General features: G+C 46.7%; 6 protein-coding genes across 6 annotated transcripts; 2 read left to right on the forward strand and 4 right to left on the reverse strand.

Moving 5' to 3' along the window:
- Positions 1-2,077: 2,077 nt before the first annotated feature.
- BHQ10_005131 (uncharacterized protein) lies at positions 2,078-3,852 on the reverse strand (the record flags this gene model as incomplete). Its single annotated transcript, XM_040877574.1, has 6 exons — positions 2,078-2,617; positions 2,696-2,975; positions 3,026-3,178; positions 3,232-3,428; positions 3,510-3,667; positions 3,735-3,852. 6 exons carry the CDS (start codon positions 3,850-3,852, stop codon positions 2,078-2,080), a joined length of 1,446 nt encoding a protein of 481 aa, XP_040733635.1.
- Positions 3,853-4,264: 412 nt separating this feature from the next.
- Positions 4,265-6,024, forward strand: BHQ10_005132 (uncharacterized protein; the record flags this gene model as incomplete). The annotated part of the gene is made up of 5 exons (XM_040877575.1): positions 4,265-4,559; positions 4,617-4,645; positions 4,702-5,111; positions 5,178-5,598; positions 5,653-6,024. The coding sequence occupies 5 exons, from the start codon at positions 4,265-4,267 to the stop codon at positions 6,022-6,024; spliced, it is 1,527 nt and encodes a 508-aa protein (XP_040733636.1).
- A 506-nt stretch (positions 6,025-6,530) lies between these two features.
- On the reverse strand, positions 6,531-10,334 carry BHQ10_005133 (uncharacterized protein; the record flags this gene model as incomplete). Its single annotated transcript, XM_040877576.1, has 2 exons — positions 6,531-10,055; positions 10,116-10,334. 2 exons carry the CDS (start codon positions 10,332-10,334, stop codon positions 6,531-6,533), a joined length of 3,744 nt encoding a protein of 1,247 aa, XP_040733637.1.
- Positions 10,335-10,991: 657 nt separating this feature from the next.
- BHQ10_005134 (uncharacterized protein) lies at positions 10,992-12,025 on the reverse strand (the record flags this gene model as incomplete). Its single annotated transcript, XM_040877577.1, has 2 exons — positions 10,992-11,628; positions 11,685-12,025. 2 exons carry the CDS (start codon positions 12,023-12,025, stop codon positions 10,992-10,994), a joined length of 978 nt encoding a protein of 325 aa, XP_040733638.1.
- Positions 12,026-12,486: 461 nt separating this feature from the next.
- Positions 12,487-13,563, forward strand: BHQ10_005135 (uncharacterized protein; the record flags this gene model as incomplete). Its single annotated transcript, XM_040877578.1, has 3 exons — positions 12,487-12,895; positions 12,958-13,460; positions 13,516-13,563. 3 exons carry the CDS (start codon positions 12,487-12,489, stop codon positions 13,561-13,563), a joined length of 960 nt encoding a protein of 319 aa, XP_040733639.1.
- A 58-nt stretch (positions 13,564-13,621) lies between these two features.
- BHQ10_005136 (uncharacterized protein) lies at positions 13,622-15,788 on the reverse strand (the record flags this gene model as incomplete). Its single annotated transcript, XM_040877579.1, has 2 exons — positions 13,622-13,647; positions 13,703-15,788. The coding sequence occupies 2 exons, from the start codon at positions 15,786-15,788 to the stop codon at positions 13,622-13,624; spliced, it is 2,112 nt and encodes a 703-aa protein (XP_040733640.1).
- Positions 15,789-15,902: the final 114 nt, after the last annotated feature.

The raw sequence follows: 15,902 nt of genomic DNA on the forward strand, positions 1-15,902 counted from the left end.
AGCAGGTAACTTAGATGTTGCATAGTTCGTCACTTGACTCCCCCTCTTCCCACAGGTTTTGTAGCTCGTTGACTCTACAGATTTTGGCAATGATTTCTTCATCGGTCGCACCGTTATGGGCTATCCACAAGCCCATGATTTCATCACAAAGTGTCCTCATATCAGCAATCTCCGTCAGGTGATGCGAGCTCCTGGTGTAAGCACGAAGAAAATAAAAATCGCCTCGTTGGTTCAAGACTTGAATGATGTTCTTCGGTACTTCGCGAAAGTGCGAGTCGTAGACATCTACGGATATGCCGTAAGTTTCTTCGAATTCTTCAGCGCATCGCAGCTAGAACAGTATTTTGCACCTTCAGAGTAATAAGTAACACTCTTTTCTCTTTCATCTGAAACGGCGATAATGATTTCCTAGTCCATATGGGGCTACATCCGGAACCACCCTAGCTCATAGTCATGTTCTTCCTAATGTATTGCACATTCACAGATTTACTACGCTCGTATGGGCGTCTGGACTTGGGTATCTTGTCATTTACGAGTCCTGTCTGTTGCTTCCTTCTAGATTACTAGTCACTAGAACCTCATGGAGCTTTATCCTATAGGATGGCACCGCCCTTTGCATGACCAACAGTTCAACTTATGCTGTACTTCGAATTTGCAAACAAATGTAGTACTTAACGCATGGTCTCTTGATAACAGTGAAAAGAAAACCTTATGAATATCATGCCATACACTAATCTTATAGAAGGCCCAAGGTGAGCGTTGAGTCTCCGAAAGGCCAAACTCATTATTAGAAACATAAATCAAAAGACAGTCAATCTAGTCGTGCAAACCAGACGAATAGAGATTAGGAATTCGGGCTCCAAATCGATATCCCGTCTCTTGTGCCAGTCTAACTTCGGGATAGGCAGCGCCCCCTAGATCGAGAACATCGTGACCTGTCAATATGTCGTACTGCGTAGTCGATGTATTAAATCTAATCATCCTCTGTAAATGCGTTCACACAGAGATCGTGATCGAAAAAGACTTCCTTTTGCATGACACACCACATAAGATCGTCCTCCGTTCTCCATCCACCAAGGCTAAGGATTCCATTATCCCTTGCCTGACCAATGCAGCTCCTACAGTATTCTTCGCTACTCTTGCCATGCTTTGCGTTAGGGCAATAAAATGAGTTCCTCTGTTGTGTTATTGGGACCATCGTAACCTCAACATTGCTGCTTGACTCAATATCAACAAAGTGATCATCTACCATATATGTGCGACCATCGGGCCATGACCTGGTGTGTCTTCTATATTTTGCACGATCACGATCTCGAGTCTCGGTAGCCAAGTAATGGATCTTAACAGCGTCCAGATATTTTCTCTCGCATAACCACTTTTGTAGCCTGTCAATCGCGAAATATCTTGATTCCTCGAGTAAAGCTTGGTACAGTCGGAAATCGTGACCCATCAGCCTATCATAGAAAACCGGAAGAACTCCAGTACGGAGATACCGAAGGATGTGTTCAAAGATCTGGGCGTCACTTTCAATGAAGTATGAGCCATCCTCCTGTTTGTCGCCCCAATTTCCAGAAAAGAGTTTGTCGAAGTATAAGCTCTGGCCCAGCCATCCCTCAGGGTCGGTAATAAAGGTACGTTGGGAAGTTTTGATTGTGACGTACGTGGCCTATACTTCAATATGTCAAACCCATGTAGTGGAGTTACCAGTTGAAAGCTTCATACCTACTTTGATGACAACGAACACTGTTTCTGGAGAAGTTTGGCGAGCTTGTCTGGTGCTAGTCGGAGAGCATTGCTCGGTGGCATACTACGTAATAGAAGGTGAATGCGCGGACTTACGGGCTAATGAGGGGTTATATAATTGTTGGCATAGACATTTAACCCTGGATATAAGATCCCCAGATATTAGCGCAAACTTGACTTATATAATATACTCTGCCTACCTAACTTAGTAACGTGACAGACTTTATTGTGTAGATCATTCCACTTCAACAGTGACTCAGTAAAGAAAAGATATAATAGATTCCTCGAACTTATATGTCTATGTGTACCAGCACATGACATTGGAGGTTTACACCTACCAGAGATATCTATATCTGAGTACGCCATCCCGCTCCTCTTCTTTGGCTGCCTTGGCATTCAGACGTATCAGGTACAATCCTAACAGCGTAGCAAAAACCATACCCCCCGCAGCAAAGGAGGACAAGATAATACCTCCAGGCCGGAACATAGGTGCATCCCGACTGGGGAAGAAGTAAGAGCCATAGATATTAGACGAGTTGCCGCACACATTCACCAATGCATATACAATGGCTCGCTTTGTTCTGGTACGAGGGATCGTGCTTGCAATCCAGGCTTGGACCACATTGAACGCCGAGTATGATCCGGCGCACATCAGATACATCCCTGTATACCGGACGGCAGTACTGTGGCTTGATATGACCATGACATTGCCTACAATGTCGATCAATAGTGGCCAAACAATTAGGGGGAATCGGTAATTTGTGCGACTCGCGATTAGAGAGTTTCCAAGCGAAGTGCAAAAGCCAAAAATGTATACTGGGGCAGTGATGAGGAGGGTCACAATAGTACTGAAGCCGAGCGTTTTGACGATTGTCTAGTTGATTGAGTCAGCTCATCGATTCTCCGTCAAGCATGTATAGTTAGTGCTAGATTGGGATTTGGCACCACTCACAGGAAAAAAGTATGTCCATGTCTGAGATGACAACTGGCATATCTGAATCAAAACCAATGCCCATGCCTTTGGGTCCGTGAATGCATCTTTAAGAGCCTCTTTGATAGACCCATTCTCGTCAATTTCATCGTTGGCATCGCGAGCAAGACGCCATTCGGCAAATCGTTGTTCTTGATCTGTCAACCATGTTCGCTTGCCAGAGCGTGGGAAGTCTGGAAGAAGCCAAATAGCAAGAACACCGGCGACCATAGTACCGGCTCCTTCGATGATGTACAGCCAGCTATTCAAGTCAGTGAGTGTCTGAAGCCGCAAATGATGAATAGGACACACCGCCAACCAGCAAGACCATGAGCTCCATCGAGACCGCTCAATACACCTGCTGCAAGAATACCACCGAAGCCATTGGCGATACTGTTGCCACAGTACATGATCGCAACCCTCGGTGCAATCTCGGATGGCTTGTACCAAGAGCTAATCAACAATCTTTTCTACCCGTTAGCATTTTGCTTCTGTCACGATATGGCTAGTGAACATACAGGGCACCAGAAAAGAACGGAGATTCTGCAAAGCCCAAAAGCACTCGGACCAACATGATACCAGTGAAGTTATGAACGGCAGCAGTGCATGTCGAAATAGCACCCCATACGAAGATGGCGGCCGGAATGTAACGAGATGGTCTCACTCTAGTGAGGATAATGTTACTAGGGATTTGGCCCACCAAGTAACCGACAAACTGTTGAAATATTTGTCAGTAGAGTTTCCTATAGGTAGACCCATAGTTGGCATCCATGGATATAAAATAAAACAAACGTACCATGATTGCCACTGTAGTCTGATATTGAGTGTCGTTCAACCCCAAATCGGTCTGCATACCGCCGAGTCGTGCATTTGCAATGTTGGAGCGATCAAGGATGTTGAAAATGAAGAGCAAAAAAAGCGCAGAAATCAGATGGAGATCAATCTTTCGGACCACTGCGACAGACTATTAGTGTTAATCACTTAGCTTATAATGGGACAGGATCCTGAAGTCTGCTCATACATTTTTTCTCTAGTTGACTTGTCTCAGCAACGGAAAGGTTTTCGAAGCACACAGCTTGTTGCACCCCCGGGGTCTCAACGTGAATGCTGCTTGAATATTTCTTCTCATCCATATCCATATTCGGTAATTTTCAAGGACAAGCTGACTGCCCAAGGAAGAGAAGAGACTAAAGGTTATCACAAAGCTAGTAAGAACACAGAATTCCAAACCACTTGTTACTACATATTCGATCAAGTAAGCAACGATCTTCCTCTTTTATACCATACGTCGCCTTGCACGGACTCGCACTACCAAGGCCAATATATTTCATGACCAGGCCTGATGGACAAACACGAAGATGGGGAAACCCCGTGGGGAAATGCGTATCCGCTCCTTTTCCGCCATGTTTCCGCCCGTTATCCGCTGTCTCCAGAATCTCCAACTCTATTTGATGACCCGAGGGTTAAAGAGACCCGTCTGCCCTTCCAAGTCAAGTTGCATTAGGAAGGAAATGATATTATCACGGGTTACTATTACACATCGGAACCACAATGGAGATCGACAAGTCTAAATCAGAGAATTCGCATCTTGAGGTAGTCTTGACCAGCCAAGACGCTGAAAGGGGTGATGTCGGACTGGCAGTGTTCTCCAGAAAGGAGGACCTTGCTTCGGTCATTGACCCTGTTGCTGAGAGAAAGCTCATTCGAAAGATTGACACATTTGTCGTCCCTTTCATATGTGTGACCTACCTTGTGACCTACATCGATAAGGCTACTTTAGGTTATGCGGCTGTGTTTGGTTTACAGACTGATTTGCACCTCCAGGGGTCGCAATACAGCTGGCTCGGTGAGTCGTCTATCAGACTCTGCAGGCTTTTCACTGACTTGACTATTTCGAAAATAGGAAGTATCTTCTACTTCGGCTACTTGGCGGTATGTTTCGTGTTCACGCTCCTTGAAGAAGGAGAACACTGACAAAACGGACACAGTTCGAATACCCAACAAGCTTTGCTATGCAGAAGCTGTCAGTAACGAAATGGTTATCCGCGAATCTTTTCATCTGGGGAGGAATCACAATGGCTCTTGGAGGATGCGAAAACTTTTCATCATTTGCCGCTCTTCGCTTCGTCATGGGTGCCTTGGAGTCTTGCTCGACACCGGCTTATTTACTCATTACTGCCATGTGGTATCGTATTGAAGAGCAGCCGATTCGCATTGGATACTGGTCCACGTTTTTGGGACTTGCTAATGCTTTTGGTGGTCTGCTTTGTTACTTGATCGGACACATCCACGGTGCCCTGGGGGAGCCATGGCGGTATCAGTTCATCATCATTGGTGCTATTTCCTCATTATGGGGCTTGATTATGTTCTTCACTTTTGCGGAGAATGCCACAGCTGCGTGAGTTCTCCAAAACTCAAGTGATTACTTGTAAATGTCAAGCTAACCACCACTCACCCGTCATAGTTCATGGCTTTCAGCGGACGAAAAGAAATTGGCTATTGAGCGACTACGAGACAATCAGACAGGCATCAAAAACTCGAAAGTCAAGCGCTACCAGATCATCGAGGCAATGACGGATCCCAAGACTTGGATCTTCTTCCTCTTGGGCGTTGCTAGTCAAGTAGTTAATGGTGCCGCAAGCAATTTCGGCTCATTGATCATCAAGGGCTTCGGCTTTTCTAGTCTCGAGACGACTCTACTTCAAATTCCGTACGGGTTTATCATTGTGTTTTCAAATCTGTCAGCCATGTATCTCCAACGTTGGCTTCCCGGCCAGAAGCGATGCATTGTTGCATGTCTCTATGTACTCCCTTCGCTGGCTGGAACCGTGGGCATTCATACAATTTCTCGGAGCTCAAAAGGGGCTTTACTTGCTTGTTACTGGGTACATCTGTTGTCTCTATCATACTTCAAACCCCTGGCTAACCAGATTTCACAGCTAACAAGCACATACACAGCATCATTCTCAATGATCATGTCCCTGATTACAGCAAACACTGCCGGCTCAACCAAACGCTCCATAGTCAACGCCGTATTCTTCGTCTCGTACTGCGCCGGAAACATCGTTGGCCCCTTTGCCTTCAAACCCAGCGAAGCCCCCGAATACGCATCCGGTATCATTGCTATGCTCGTCGCGTATTGTGCCGAAATCGTCTTAATGCTGGCATTTGCGGCATACATGGTTTATCTCAATAAGAAAAAGGAAGAAGCCCTAGACACGGGTTTGGGACAGGATGAGACTGATCGGATTGCGGCTGGTTTCAGTGATCAAACTGATCGTGAAAATCCTTATTTCCGTTACTACTATTAGCTCTACAGTGAGATTTGGAGTCAGACTGGGAACGACTGTGTAATATCGTGCTTTTCCGATGTCTTATCTTAGTTGTTGTTGCTGTAAAAGAGTGAGCCATTTACTGTCTACATTCTCATCTAGATAACATGACACTATCAATCAAGCCCTTTCTGCGCAAACTAGCTTTCCAAAAGTTCTAGTCATGACAGACCCCTAGGATTTCAAATGTTTGAGTTACTTCGAGGAGGTGCAACTCCTGTACAGCCCTGGAAGCGTCTTCCGTGTTGTCCTGTATGTTGTAGGACTAGAATCGTGAGAGGTTTACACGATTGTTTCTGTAAAAAGTTACCTACTACATTATTACAACCCTTAAAATTTTAGTAATGTGAAAAAATTGACGGTATTGTTGATTTGTAAGTATGAACATTAACAAATAGCTACGAATCTATTATTGAAAAGCCTTCCTAGTGACATGAAAGTCTATTTAACAGTGAAATATCTCCCAAATACACGTCTCAAGGACTCTATTCTAGAATCTCTCTAACAATTTCCTCAGCCTCTCTCAAAACGGCCTCCTTGCTCTGCTTAGCATTAACAGGGATAATATCGGTCTCTGACTCTGTGGGCCGCTCCAAAATTTCAATCTGCGACTTTACCATATCGGGTTTCATATAATGACCCTGACGCATGTGTAGGCGTTGCTCTAGAGAATCTGAGTCGTCACCCGTATCTAGGAAGATGAACCGGACAATTACTTCGACATCCTCTTTAAAGAGCTCCGACAGCTTGCGCAATTCATCACGGTATGTAGATCGAAGTGCAGAGCATGTCACAATAGCTCCCGGAGCACTAGATGACGCGATTCTGTCTGCTACTGCACCACGGATATGAGCGAGCCATATGAATCGATCAGCGTCATCAAGAGGCTGAAGGTTATGCATCTTTTGTCGAGCAGTTCGGGTGTGAATGTCATCGCCCTCGATGAGTGGTAGTCCTAACTTTTCGGCTAGGCTTACACCAACGGTGCTCTTACCAGAGCCACATGGCCCGGTCAGGAAAATGATCGAGCGACGCTCTTGCTTCTCTGTAACTGCAAGAGGAGTCAACCAGCAAGAAGTGCGGAAGTAATTAACAAAACGCTCAACAAGAGTCTTGTTAAGAGCGCCTGCTTGACGGAGACTTGACGCATGAGCTTGAGCAATACCCGTCTCAAATACACGCTTGCCAGTTGGTGCGTTGTCGTTGTCGTATTTGGAAGCAAAGAACTCGAGCAGTTTTATAGGCGGGTTAGCCACGGGATCTTGTTCCGAATGCCGAAGTTTGCCAATCCATTCGCGAGCAGGCAATTCGTCAAATGTGAGACCGGATTCGTGAAGCAAGGGTAGCAAATCCTTCGTCCAGTGGATAAGAGTTGGATTTGTGACATTCACGACCTCAACTGCACTATCGGACGGGGCCACGGTCAGGTCAATTACGCTAGAAGCGATGGTATCAACTGGCGTCCAAGAGACCAATTCATTCAACTTGGGCAGTGCATGTATGGTCTCTGCGGTTTGAAAGATCATTGGGATAGCTTCGGATGCATTCCAGATACCGTATCTGGTATCAGCAATGATCTGACCAATGCGAAGAACACGTGCTGTCAAACCAGTCTTCTGAGCAGCACGACGCACTACATACTCCGTGACGAGCTTAGATTGCGCGTAGCCCATGTTCTGCGCATAACTCAACGATTGAGGGAGCGCCTCAGGCACTGAGTTGCCTGGTGTCCTTGCCGTTGTGCTCACTGAGGAGCAGAATGCAAAAGCTGCGCCATCTGGTCGTTCTGCCTGTAGACAAAAGTCGAGAAGATGGCGTGTTCCGGCAATGCAGTCCGTAAAACTCTCGAGAGTCATATTGAAGTTCACTGACCACGCGCAATGTATGACATGGGTGATCTGGGATTTCAGAAACGTATATGTCTCCTCGCTCAATCCAAGTTGAGGGTCAGTTGTATCGGCGGGTAAAGCAACTATCTTCCTCTGTATACTAGCGGAGATTTTGTGATATAAGTTGCGAGCTTGTAGCGACTGTCTTACACGTTTAGCTGCTGCTTCCTTAGATTTTGCTCGTACCAGACAGTACACGGCTTTGCATTCCGTGGATGATGCTAATTGGGACACAATGTGTGCGCCGAGAGATCCTGTGGCTCCGGTCAAAAGAACAGCTTTACTCGTTTCGACGATAATACTACTGTCCCCCTTCTTGGAGATGATAGATGATTGATCAAATGTACCATACTTTTCGATCAATGCAGTCATACGAGTCTCAATATCCGGTTGCACTCCAGCCCCTTGTCCAAGACGCAGCCGAGTCAATGCAGATGCCATGGCATGCAATGACGGATTCTCGAAAACGAAGTTTTGAGGAGGCGAAGCACCAGCCAGGTTGATAGATTTCATGATTGACATTCGCAATCTGAGAGATTGCAAGCTGTCAATACCCAAGCTGAAAAGGTCTGTATCATCTTTCACATCAGCGCTGGCGCCATTGCTCACTATGACTTCTGCCAATAATTGGCGTAGATGAGCCAGGAGTTCCGGTCCTTCTATAGCAGGGAGGGCTTCATTGATACTGTCATCACGGTAGGCATCCTCAATTTGACCGGCAAAATCACGATAGAATGCAGATCGAATCACGGTTCCCTTGTCAGTTGTCCGATACTGTGCAGTCGATGGCAAGACTTTGATCATATCTTTCATCACGCGGGCGTATGCTGGCATTTTCTTATTACAAGCTTCGATAGCTGGCCAAATCAAGTCGACCAGCTCTTTGTCACTTTTCACAGTGGAAATTTTGGCAGGAACCAAGAATACACCGACATAGGATTTGTTGGCTCCAAAGGCGACCACATCGGCCACATTGGGGTTGTCACGAGCAACATCCTCAATAAGCAAAGGGTTGACCTTTTCACCATTTTCAAGAACCAACGTATCATCCAAACGAGCATAATACCGCCAGGCATTGGGGATAGTAGGATGTGGTTCGAAGAGATCCTTTGTTGCATACGAATCATCGTCTCGGTTACTGGCAACTTTCGATGGCCATCCGGGAAGAACGCACAGCTCATATATCCCGGGACTTCTCTCCTCCATACGGAGGTAAGGGCGAAGTTCGGGTCCAGCACGCAAGTAATCCCAGGCGGTATCACAGCGGTCACGGAAGGAGGTCATCAGTTGGCCAGTTTCGGTAGTTCCGTAGTGGGATACGAGTAAGACTCCATTTTGCGTCAATTTGTCACCGATAGGCTTGGGGCAGGCAGATCCACCGAACATGACGAGGTCAAGGCTCTTGAGGGTGGCTAAGCCATCATGACTTTCTGATAGCAGCTTCAGAGCATATGGCACAGCATAGAGAACCCGGATCTCGGGATGCGCTTGTAAAGTTGCGAGCAAATAGTGAGCAGTCAGGGGCACTTTGGCACAGTACATATAGATAATCTTGCGTGAATGTATTGCTCGGAAAACGCAGCTGATGCCATGAGCGTGGTAGAGAGGCAGCGTGATATAGCCGCGAAGACCGAAATTGTTGGCGTAATTCCGGAGCGCTCCAGAGTGTGTTTGAAATATGGGTTTCGGGTGTCCGGTGGAACCGCTGGAATGAATGATCCAGCAGACGTGTTTGTTTTCTGTTGCGCCGTCTAGATGATGTTGTGGAAGTCTTTGGTTTTCAGCTGATATTCTTGACTTATCGTGTGTCGGAGAGTGTATAAGCCCTGTGGATGCGCCGGTACGCTCCTGAACACCAGCTGCGAGTGTCTCATAACTCTCATTGAATAATAATGTGGTGGCTTTGGTTGCCTGAACTAAGCTGACAACAGCATCTTCCGATATCCTCGTGGAGAGGAACAGCACCGTATGTCCCAATCGAGTCACTGCCAGGAGAGTGATGAGGTAGTCCAAGTCCGAGGGGCCAAGTAAGCCAACAACTTGCACTTGATCAGAAGATTTTATTCGTTGCGGTATGAATGCCGAGTAATGGATGGCGACTTGCTCAACTAGTTCATTAAGCTAGAGAATAGTCATGAAATTAGTCATAGGTAAGAGCGGACTGGTAGAGAATATACATACCTGTCGCGGAGTGTAGTAGACGTAATCGATGTCATTATTTGGATAAGCGATAATAGGCTCGTCAGCTTCTGGCTGGCTTGCACAAAGCTTGATCAATTCATCAATAGTGCTTGGAGCCTGTGCGCTAATCGTAACTGGCTTGACTTCTGCGATACTCGTCATGGGCGACGGCACAGCCAACGGCCGTAGCGATTCTAGGGGAGCCGTCACAGTTGCCATTGTTGATGTTCACTTATGGCACACAAGATACAGAAAGTACCGAATCGAATATAATTATAACCAACTCCAAATTTTTAATCGGAGTTCTTGGAGAAACATCAAAGATTAATCATTTCATACAAGATCTCCGACGAGCAATGAGGGGCGAAGAGACCAATGGCGGATTAACAGCGGAAAATGGAGCGGGGGCAAACTTAGTAGCGGATAAGGAGAAAGCAGTGATGAAGAAGTCCGCCATGATGTTTTTACGACTCAAACTCTAAATTGCCATTTCTTGTTTTTGTGCTTGGAAAATGCCCAATATCTGTAGTCATGTATTTAGTTGGGTTTCCAACGAGCTTGTCATTGCCGATGTCATTGGAGCGAAGTGTTCTTGCACCTAGTCGCATGCAATCCTGGTACTCGATCTGGGCAAAACTACTGAGAAGATAGAGTACATTGGTTAATCCACTCTTTCAGCATTATGAGTGATCGTTCGCTACGTATTGATGATTGTCTCGAATTCCTCCCACAGATAATTCCACTATCTGACCGAGGCTACACGATGTTACAGAAGCCCTAAAGCTAAACCAAAATAGGCAACCATCATTGCGCAGTGCTTGACTTGAACTCTCATTTCACGATCAACTGCAACGTATAACCAAATAAAAAAAATATCTATACGATAAATTTAACCTTATTCGTCGGCGCAGCATCGCGCGCAGCCTTTTTCACAGCTTCCTCACCAGCCTCATCGAAGATATCATATCCCCAGTGCGCCGGGAAATTGAACCTCTTGTGCTTCTCCATACCATCCAATTGCGCAATGGCATCCTCAGGAAGTGCCTTGACATGCAGATTTGAAGCAATGCGTGACGGCGTCACGCTCTTAGGTAATACCACGGTCCCACGCTGGACACCCCAACTGTACAAAACTGCACCAGGATCAAGACCCAATCGAACACCAATCTCATGAACAAGTGGATCATCGACGGTCCTAGGCTCGCCGTTTTGGTTATTTCCAAGCGGCGAATAAGCCTCAATCAGAATATTCTTCTCCTTGCAGTATTGGAAAAGATCCGTTTGAGTAAGGTAGGGATGGGCCTCGATTTGATTGACGGCTGGCACGACGGAGACTTGTGGAAGAAGCTCGTTGAGCCGGCGGATATTGAAGTTTGAGACGCCGATGGCTTTAGTTTTGCCTGTTGCGAGGAGTTTTTCCATAGCTTTGTAAGTGGTGACGAAATCTATGTCGTCGAGTTGGAAGACGCCCTCGTCGTCAAGGGGGAACCATTTGTCGCCAGGTTTGAAAGCGCTAATCCAGACTATTAGTGAGGGAAGATATTTCAATTCCGAAGAAGCAATACTCACACAGGCCAATGCATCAAATACAAATCCACATACTCAACGCCCAAATCTTTCAACGTCTTATCCAGCGCGGCCTCAACATCCTCGGGGCGATGCTTTGTATTCCACAATTTGCTCGTAATAAAAATTTCCTCACGAGGTACTCCAGACTTCTTGATTCCCTGACCAACCTCGGTCTCGTTGCGATAGATAGCTGCGCAGTCAATATGTTTGTAGCCTTCTCGAAGCGCGATTTCGACTGCTCGTTCGACTTCTTTGGGCGCTGCTTGCCATGTTCCGAAGCCGACGGCGGGAATTTTGGCGCCGGTGTTGAGTGTGAATGTTTCGGGGAGTGTCGCGGCCATAGTGGAAACGATGTGGTTGGGAACGATCAACGAGGGTATTTACCAGGTTCTGATATTTTGTGTAGTGAGCAAATACAAACCAATTCACAAAAACTTTTGTCTTGAGTCCTTAAAAGAAGGAATATTGCAAGGTTCCCCAATTTTTATCGTCTATCGACATGGTGGGACATATGGCGGAAAAGGACTTCTATCCGAGGCGGAAACTTTATTACGGCGGAAAAAGCTACAGCTACATACCACGCACCCCGGATGTGGTGATCATTCTCTCACTTGAAACCAAGATTTAGCCTAGTAATCAATTCATTCGACAGGATAATTTCCCGTTAGATAATCCCAGGCTAGATTTCAGTCGCCCCTTGCACGCCTGGAGCAGTCACTACCTCATCGCCAACTGTGAAACCTCCAAAACACCAAACATTGGATATCATTCAAACAGCTAAGAAACTACCGTAGCCAAAAAGATGTCCACGCGCCAAACTCCCCCTTTCTCGTCCCTCCCTCTACGTCCAGACGGACCACACGGCAATGCCTGGGGTCTCTACGGCCCCAACGACAACCTCGGCCGCCTCAACCTCCTCGACCCCCAAACCACTTTGTCCGCAATCCGCGAAATCCACGACGGCATCCGCATATCCACCGACTGGTCTCTAGACAGCATGCTCCAACAACCCTGTTTCGGGCGCAAACCATTCGAGCAGACCATCGTCAACAAGGCGCCAAGGTCTGTGAATGATGATGTTCTTGTGCTGAATACGCAGATAAGTTCGCAGTGGGATGGGTTTAGGCATTATGGGTATCAAAAGGAGAGGCTATATTATAATGGATATACGTTGGAGGATTTGTTGGCGACGAAGGTTAATGGCATTCATGGTGAGTCGTTCCTGTGAATTGGAAGGATGGTCGAAGCTGACATGCTTTTTTGTTATTGATAGCGTGGGTAGAAAACGGTGGCATTGTGGGAAGAGGTGTATTGCTGGACTATGCTGCATGGGCAACAGCTCATAATATGAGCACAGACTGCTTCTCAACAACTTCCATCACAGTCTCCCAATTGAAAGAAATAGCAGCATCACAGGGCACGACGCTACAACGCGGCGACATCCTCTTCATTCGCACAGGCTGGATACAGGCATACAACCAGCTTACAATAGAAGTACGACAAGCATTAGCAGATAGTAAAAATCCGGCCGCAATTGGCGTCGAGTCATCCGAGGAGACACTCGAATGGGTATGGGAGCAAGGTTTCGCAGCCGTTGCAGGAGATCAGCCGAGTTTCGAGGCATGGCCTTGCCAGAATACGGACTTTTGGCTGCATGAATGGTTTCTGGCGGGTTGGGGACTGCCGATAGGTGAGCTGTTTGATTTGGAGCGGTTGAGTGAGGAGTGTCGGCAGAGAGGAAAGTGGTCGTTCTTCTTTAGTAGTGTGCCATTGAAGGTGAGTAAAATCTTCATCTTATAGCCACGTAGTGGCTAACTAATGGTGACTATAGGTTCCTGGTGGAGTAGCAAGCCCACCTAATGGCGTAGCCATTCTTTGAGACACTGGAACAAGAATTTGGAAGATCCATAGAGGATATTTGTGGGACTATGATGATTTCACATATTTTGGATATTCGAATAAGCTGTGATAGACATTATTAGACAGACATATAGACCAAATAATGAAGCAATACTCACAAATAGGCAGACTGTCCATCTGTGACCAGAAATCAAGACCCAGATCATCATAAGCTGACACCAACGATTCCGGCTGTTGTGCTTGTGCTGCATACACGTCATAAACAGGAACATCGCCCGGATAATTTAGCGGTGACGCCTGCTCATACGTCGCAAATTCATGCGGCATAGCTGCTTCAGTTTGCTCAACATGATCGTCACCAGCAGTATCTGCATAATCTCTTTGCATTGTAGGGCCCAGAGACTCGAGAAACCGACTCCAATTCAATTCATCAGATCCCTCTTGCGGAAACTGCGCTTGACGCGGAGTCAGCTTACTGCTATTGACTTCTGTTCGTAGTCCTTCCAGTATCGCAGCATAACGCATATGTGGCGCGTTCTGTACAGTGACTCTAGCTAAATGATGAAACGTGGTTTCTGCTAGTTCTTGAAGATGAGACTCGCTTGACTTGGTACCGGTTGCGTCATATGATTCGAAGCTTGCATTGAACGCCTGAATCCGACTACCTTTGACTTGTAGGAGATACAAGTAGATGATCGACAAGGCATTGAAAGTGATGTATTGCGTATACCAGAATGCGGTAAACAATTGATTCTCGTCAACGAATTCCAGCACTAACTCCATAGTATCACGAGCCGCAGTGATACAAGCATCGATATGTGGCCGATAGAGGCGGTTGTAGTCACGGAAATTGTACTTGGCGTAATTCTTCAACAACAATGGTCTTGTCACGAACATCACGGCATGGAAATATGCCAGTCGTAGCACGGTAAGCTGTCTCCGAAAGATCGCAACCAGGCTACTCGGTTTGATTTCACCGGAGAATATGGGAGGTAGTTGTTTCTGCCAGTTAGAAATCTGACAAGTAAGGTCCTGAATCGTCTCCATTTGTTTCGCATGCGACATGGGGGTAATTGGGTATAGCTCTTTAGCGGCTCSAGCCAATACCTGAGCCAAACGCGCATGCGCAACTGGTGCAAACATCACTGTATCTCTGGCCGGCTTCGACTTGTAATCTTCATTCCAGACCAGATCTTCATCGTTGAGTGGCGAAGGAAATTCCTGATCAATATCGTCCTCCTGCAAGAGTCGCGGTCTGCCGAGCATGAGACTTAAATATTTATCCAGCGTGAACGAACACCACAGTATCCGCTTTTGGCATTCATGCTGAACACGTTGCGCATTCGACACGCTCGAAGAAGGCGTCCTGATCGGTTTTCGGCGTCGATGTAGCCCCAGAGTCATCAGTAATTGCACCATAGTACCAAATGTAAACCAAGCCTTGTTCATCCGCGACGAGCTGAGCAGATAAAGAACCATAAGGAAACGAACTTGAATTGACTGTAGCGATGGTGACCCAATTTCATTGTCCACTATGTGTAGTGCCATGGTATAAAAGGCTTCGCTTCGTCGCCATTCTTGCTGATCTGCCGTTGTATGGTTCGTTGAACAATACGTGATAGACTCCCCATGGTACAGACATGAAGTTGCACATATCATTAACACAATTGCCTTTGCTGTCTCGGAGACAGGAGCCTGTTGGTATATCTTGTCCACCCACTGCTCAACCGTACCTTGATGCAAAATCCTGTACGTCGGAGACGCAAACTCGAAGTAACGACGCACGCATTCCCGAGTCATAGACCGATCCGGGAAATAATCTTGCGATTCATCAAGATCGGAGAAATGCGCGTCTCCAAACGTGAAAATCGACTTGTCAGCTGGCAAATCCCCTGAAGCGAGAGCTTTTGTGGTGCGATATTCGCTTTGGTGGAACTTCTCGACTACGCGGTACAGAAATGAATGCGCTGATGCTGGACCGGAATATTGGCCTGCGATCTCTCTTGGTTCTCTGGCTTCGGGGGACACGCCGCGCGATGGCTGTAAAATTGGTTGACCACGACTATTGGACTCTTCTATGCCAGGATTCGGACGCAGTGCGGGATCCGTTGCCGGAGCTTCTATCGCAACCGTGTTTATCATTGGAGTTCTCTGAGTCGGTTCTGGAGTATGAGTTTGCTGTTGAAGAAGAATAGCAGACACCGAATCGCTTCGATTGCGGGTAGTGGTGGGAGTTGCATCCATCCGCAAAGACGGACGAGGCGACACGGGCGCACCCCTATTGTAGGCCGATTGATATGTGCATGTAATTTTGTGTCGAGCACACCAAGTACACGGGATATCACCGGTGCATGCCTT

Source organism: Talaromyces amestolkiae, assembly GCF_001896365.1.
Source record: "Talaromyces amestolkiae strain CIB chromosome Unknown scaffold9.1, whole genome shotgun sequence".
Classification (NCBI taxonomy): Eukaryota; Fungi; Ascomycota; class Eurotiomycetes; order Eurotiales; family Trichocomaceae; genus Talaromyces; species Talaromyces amestolkiae.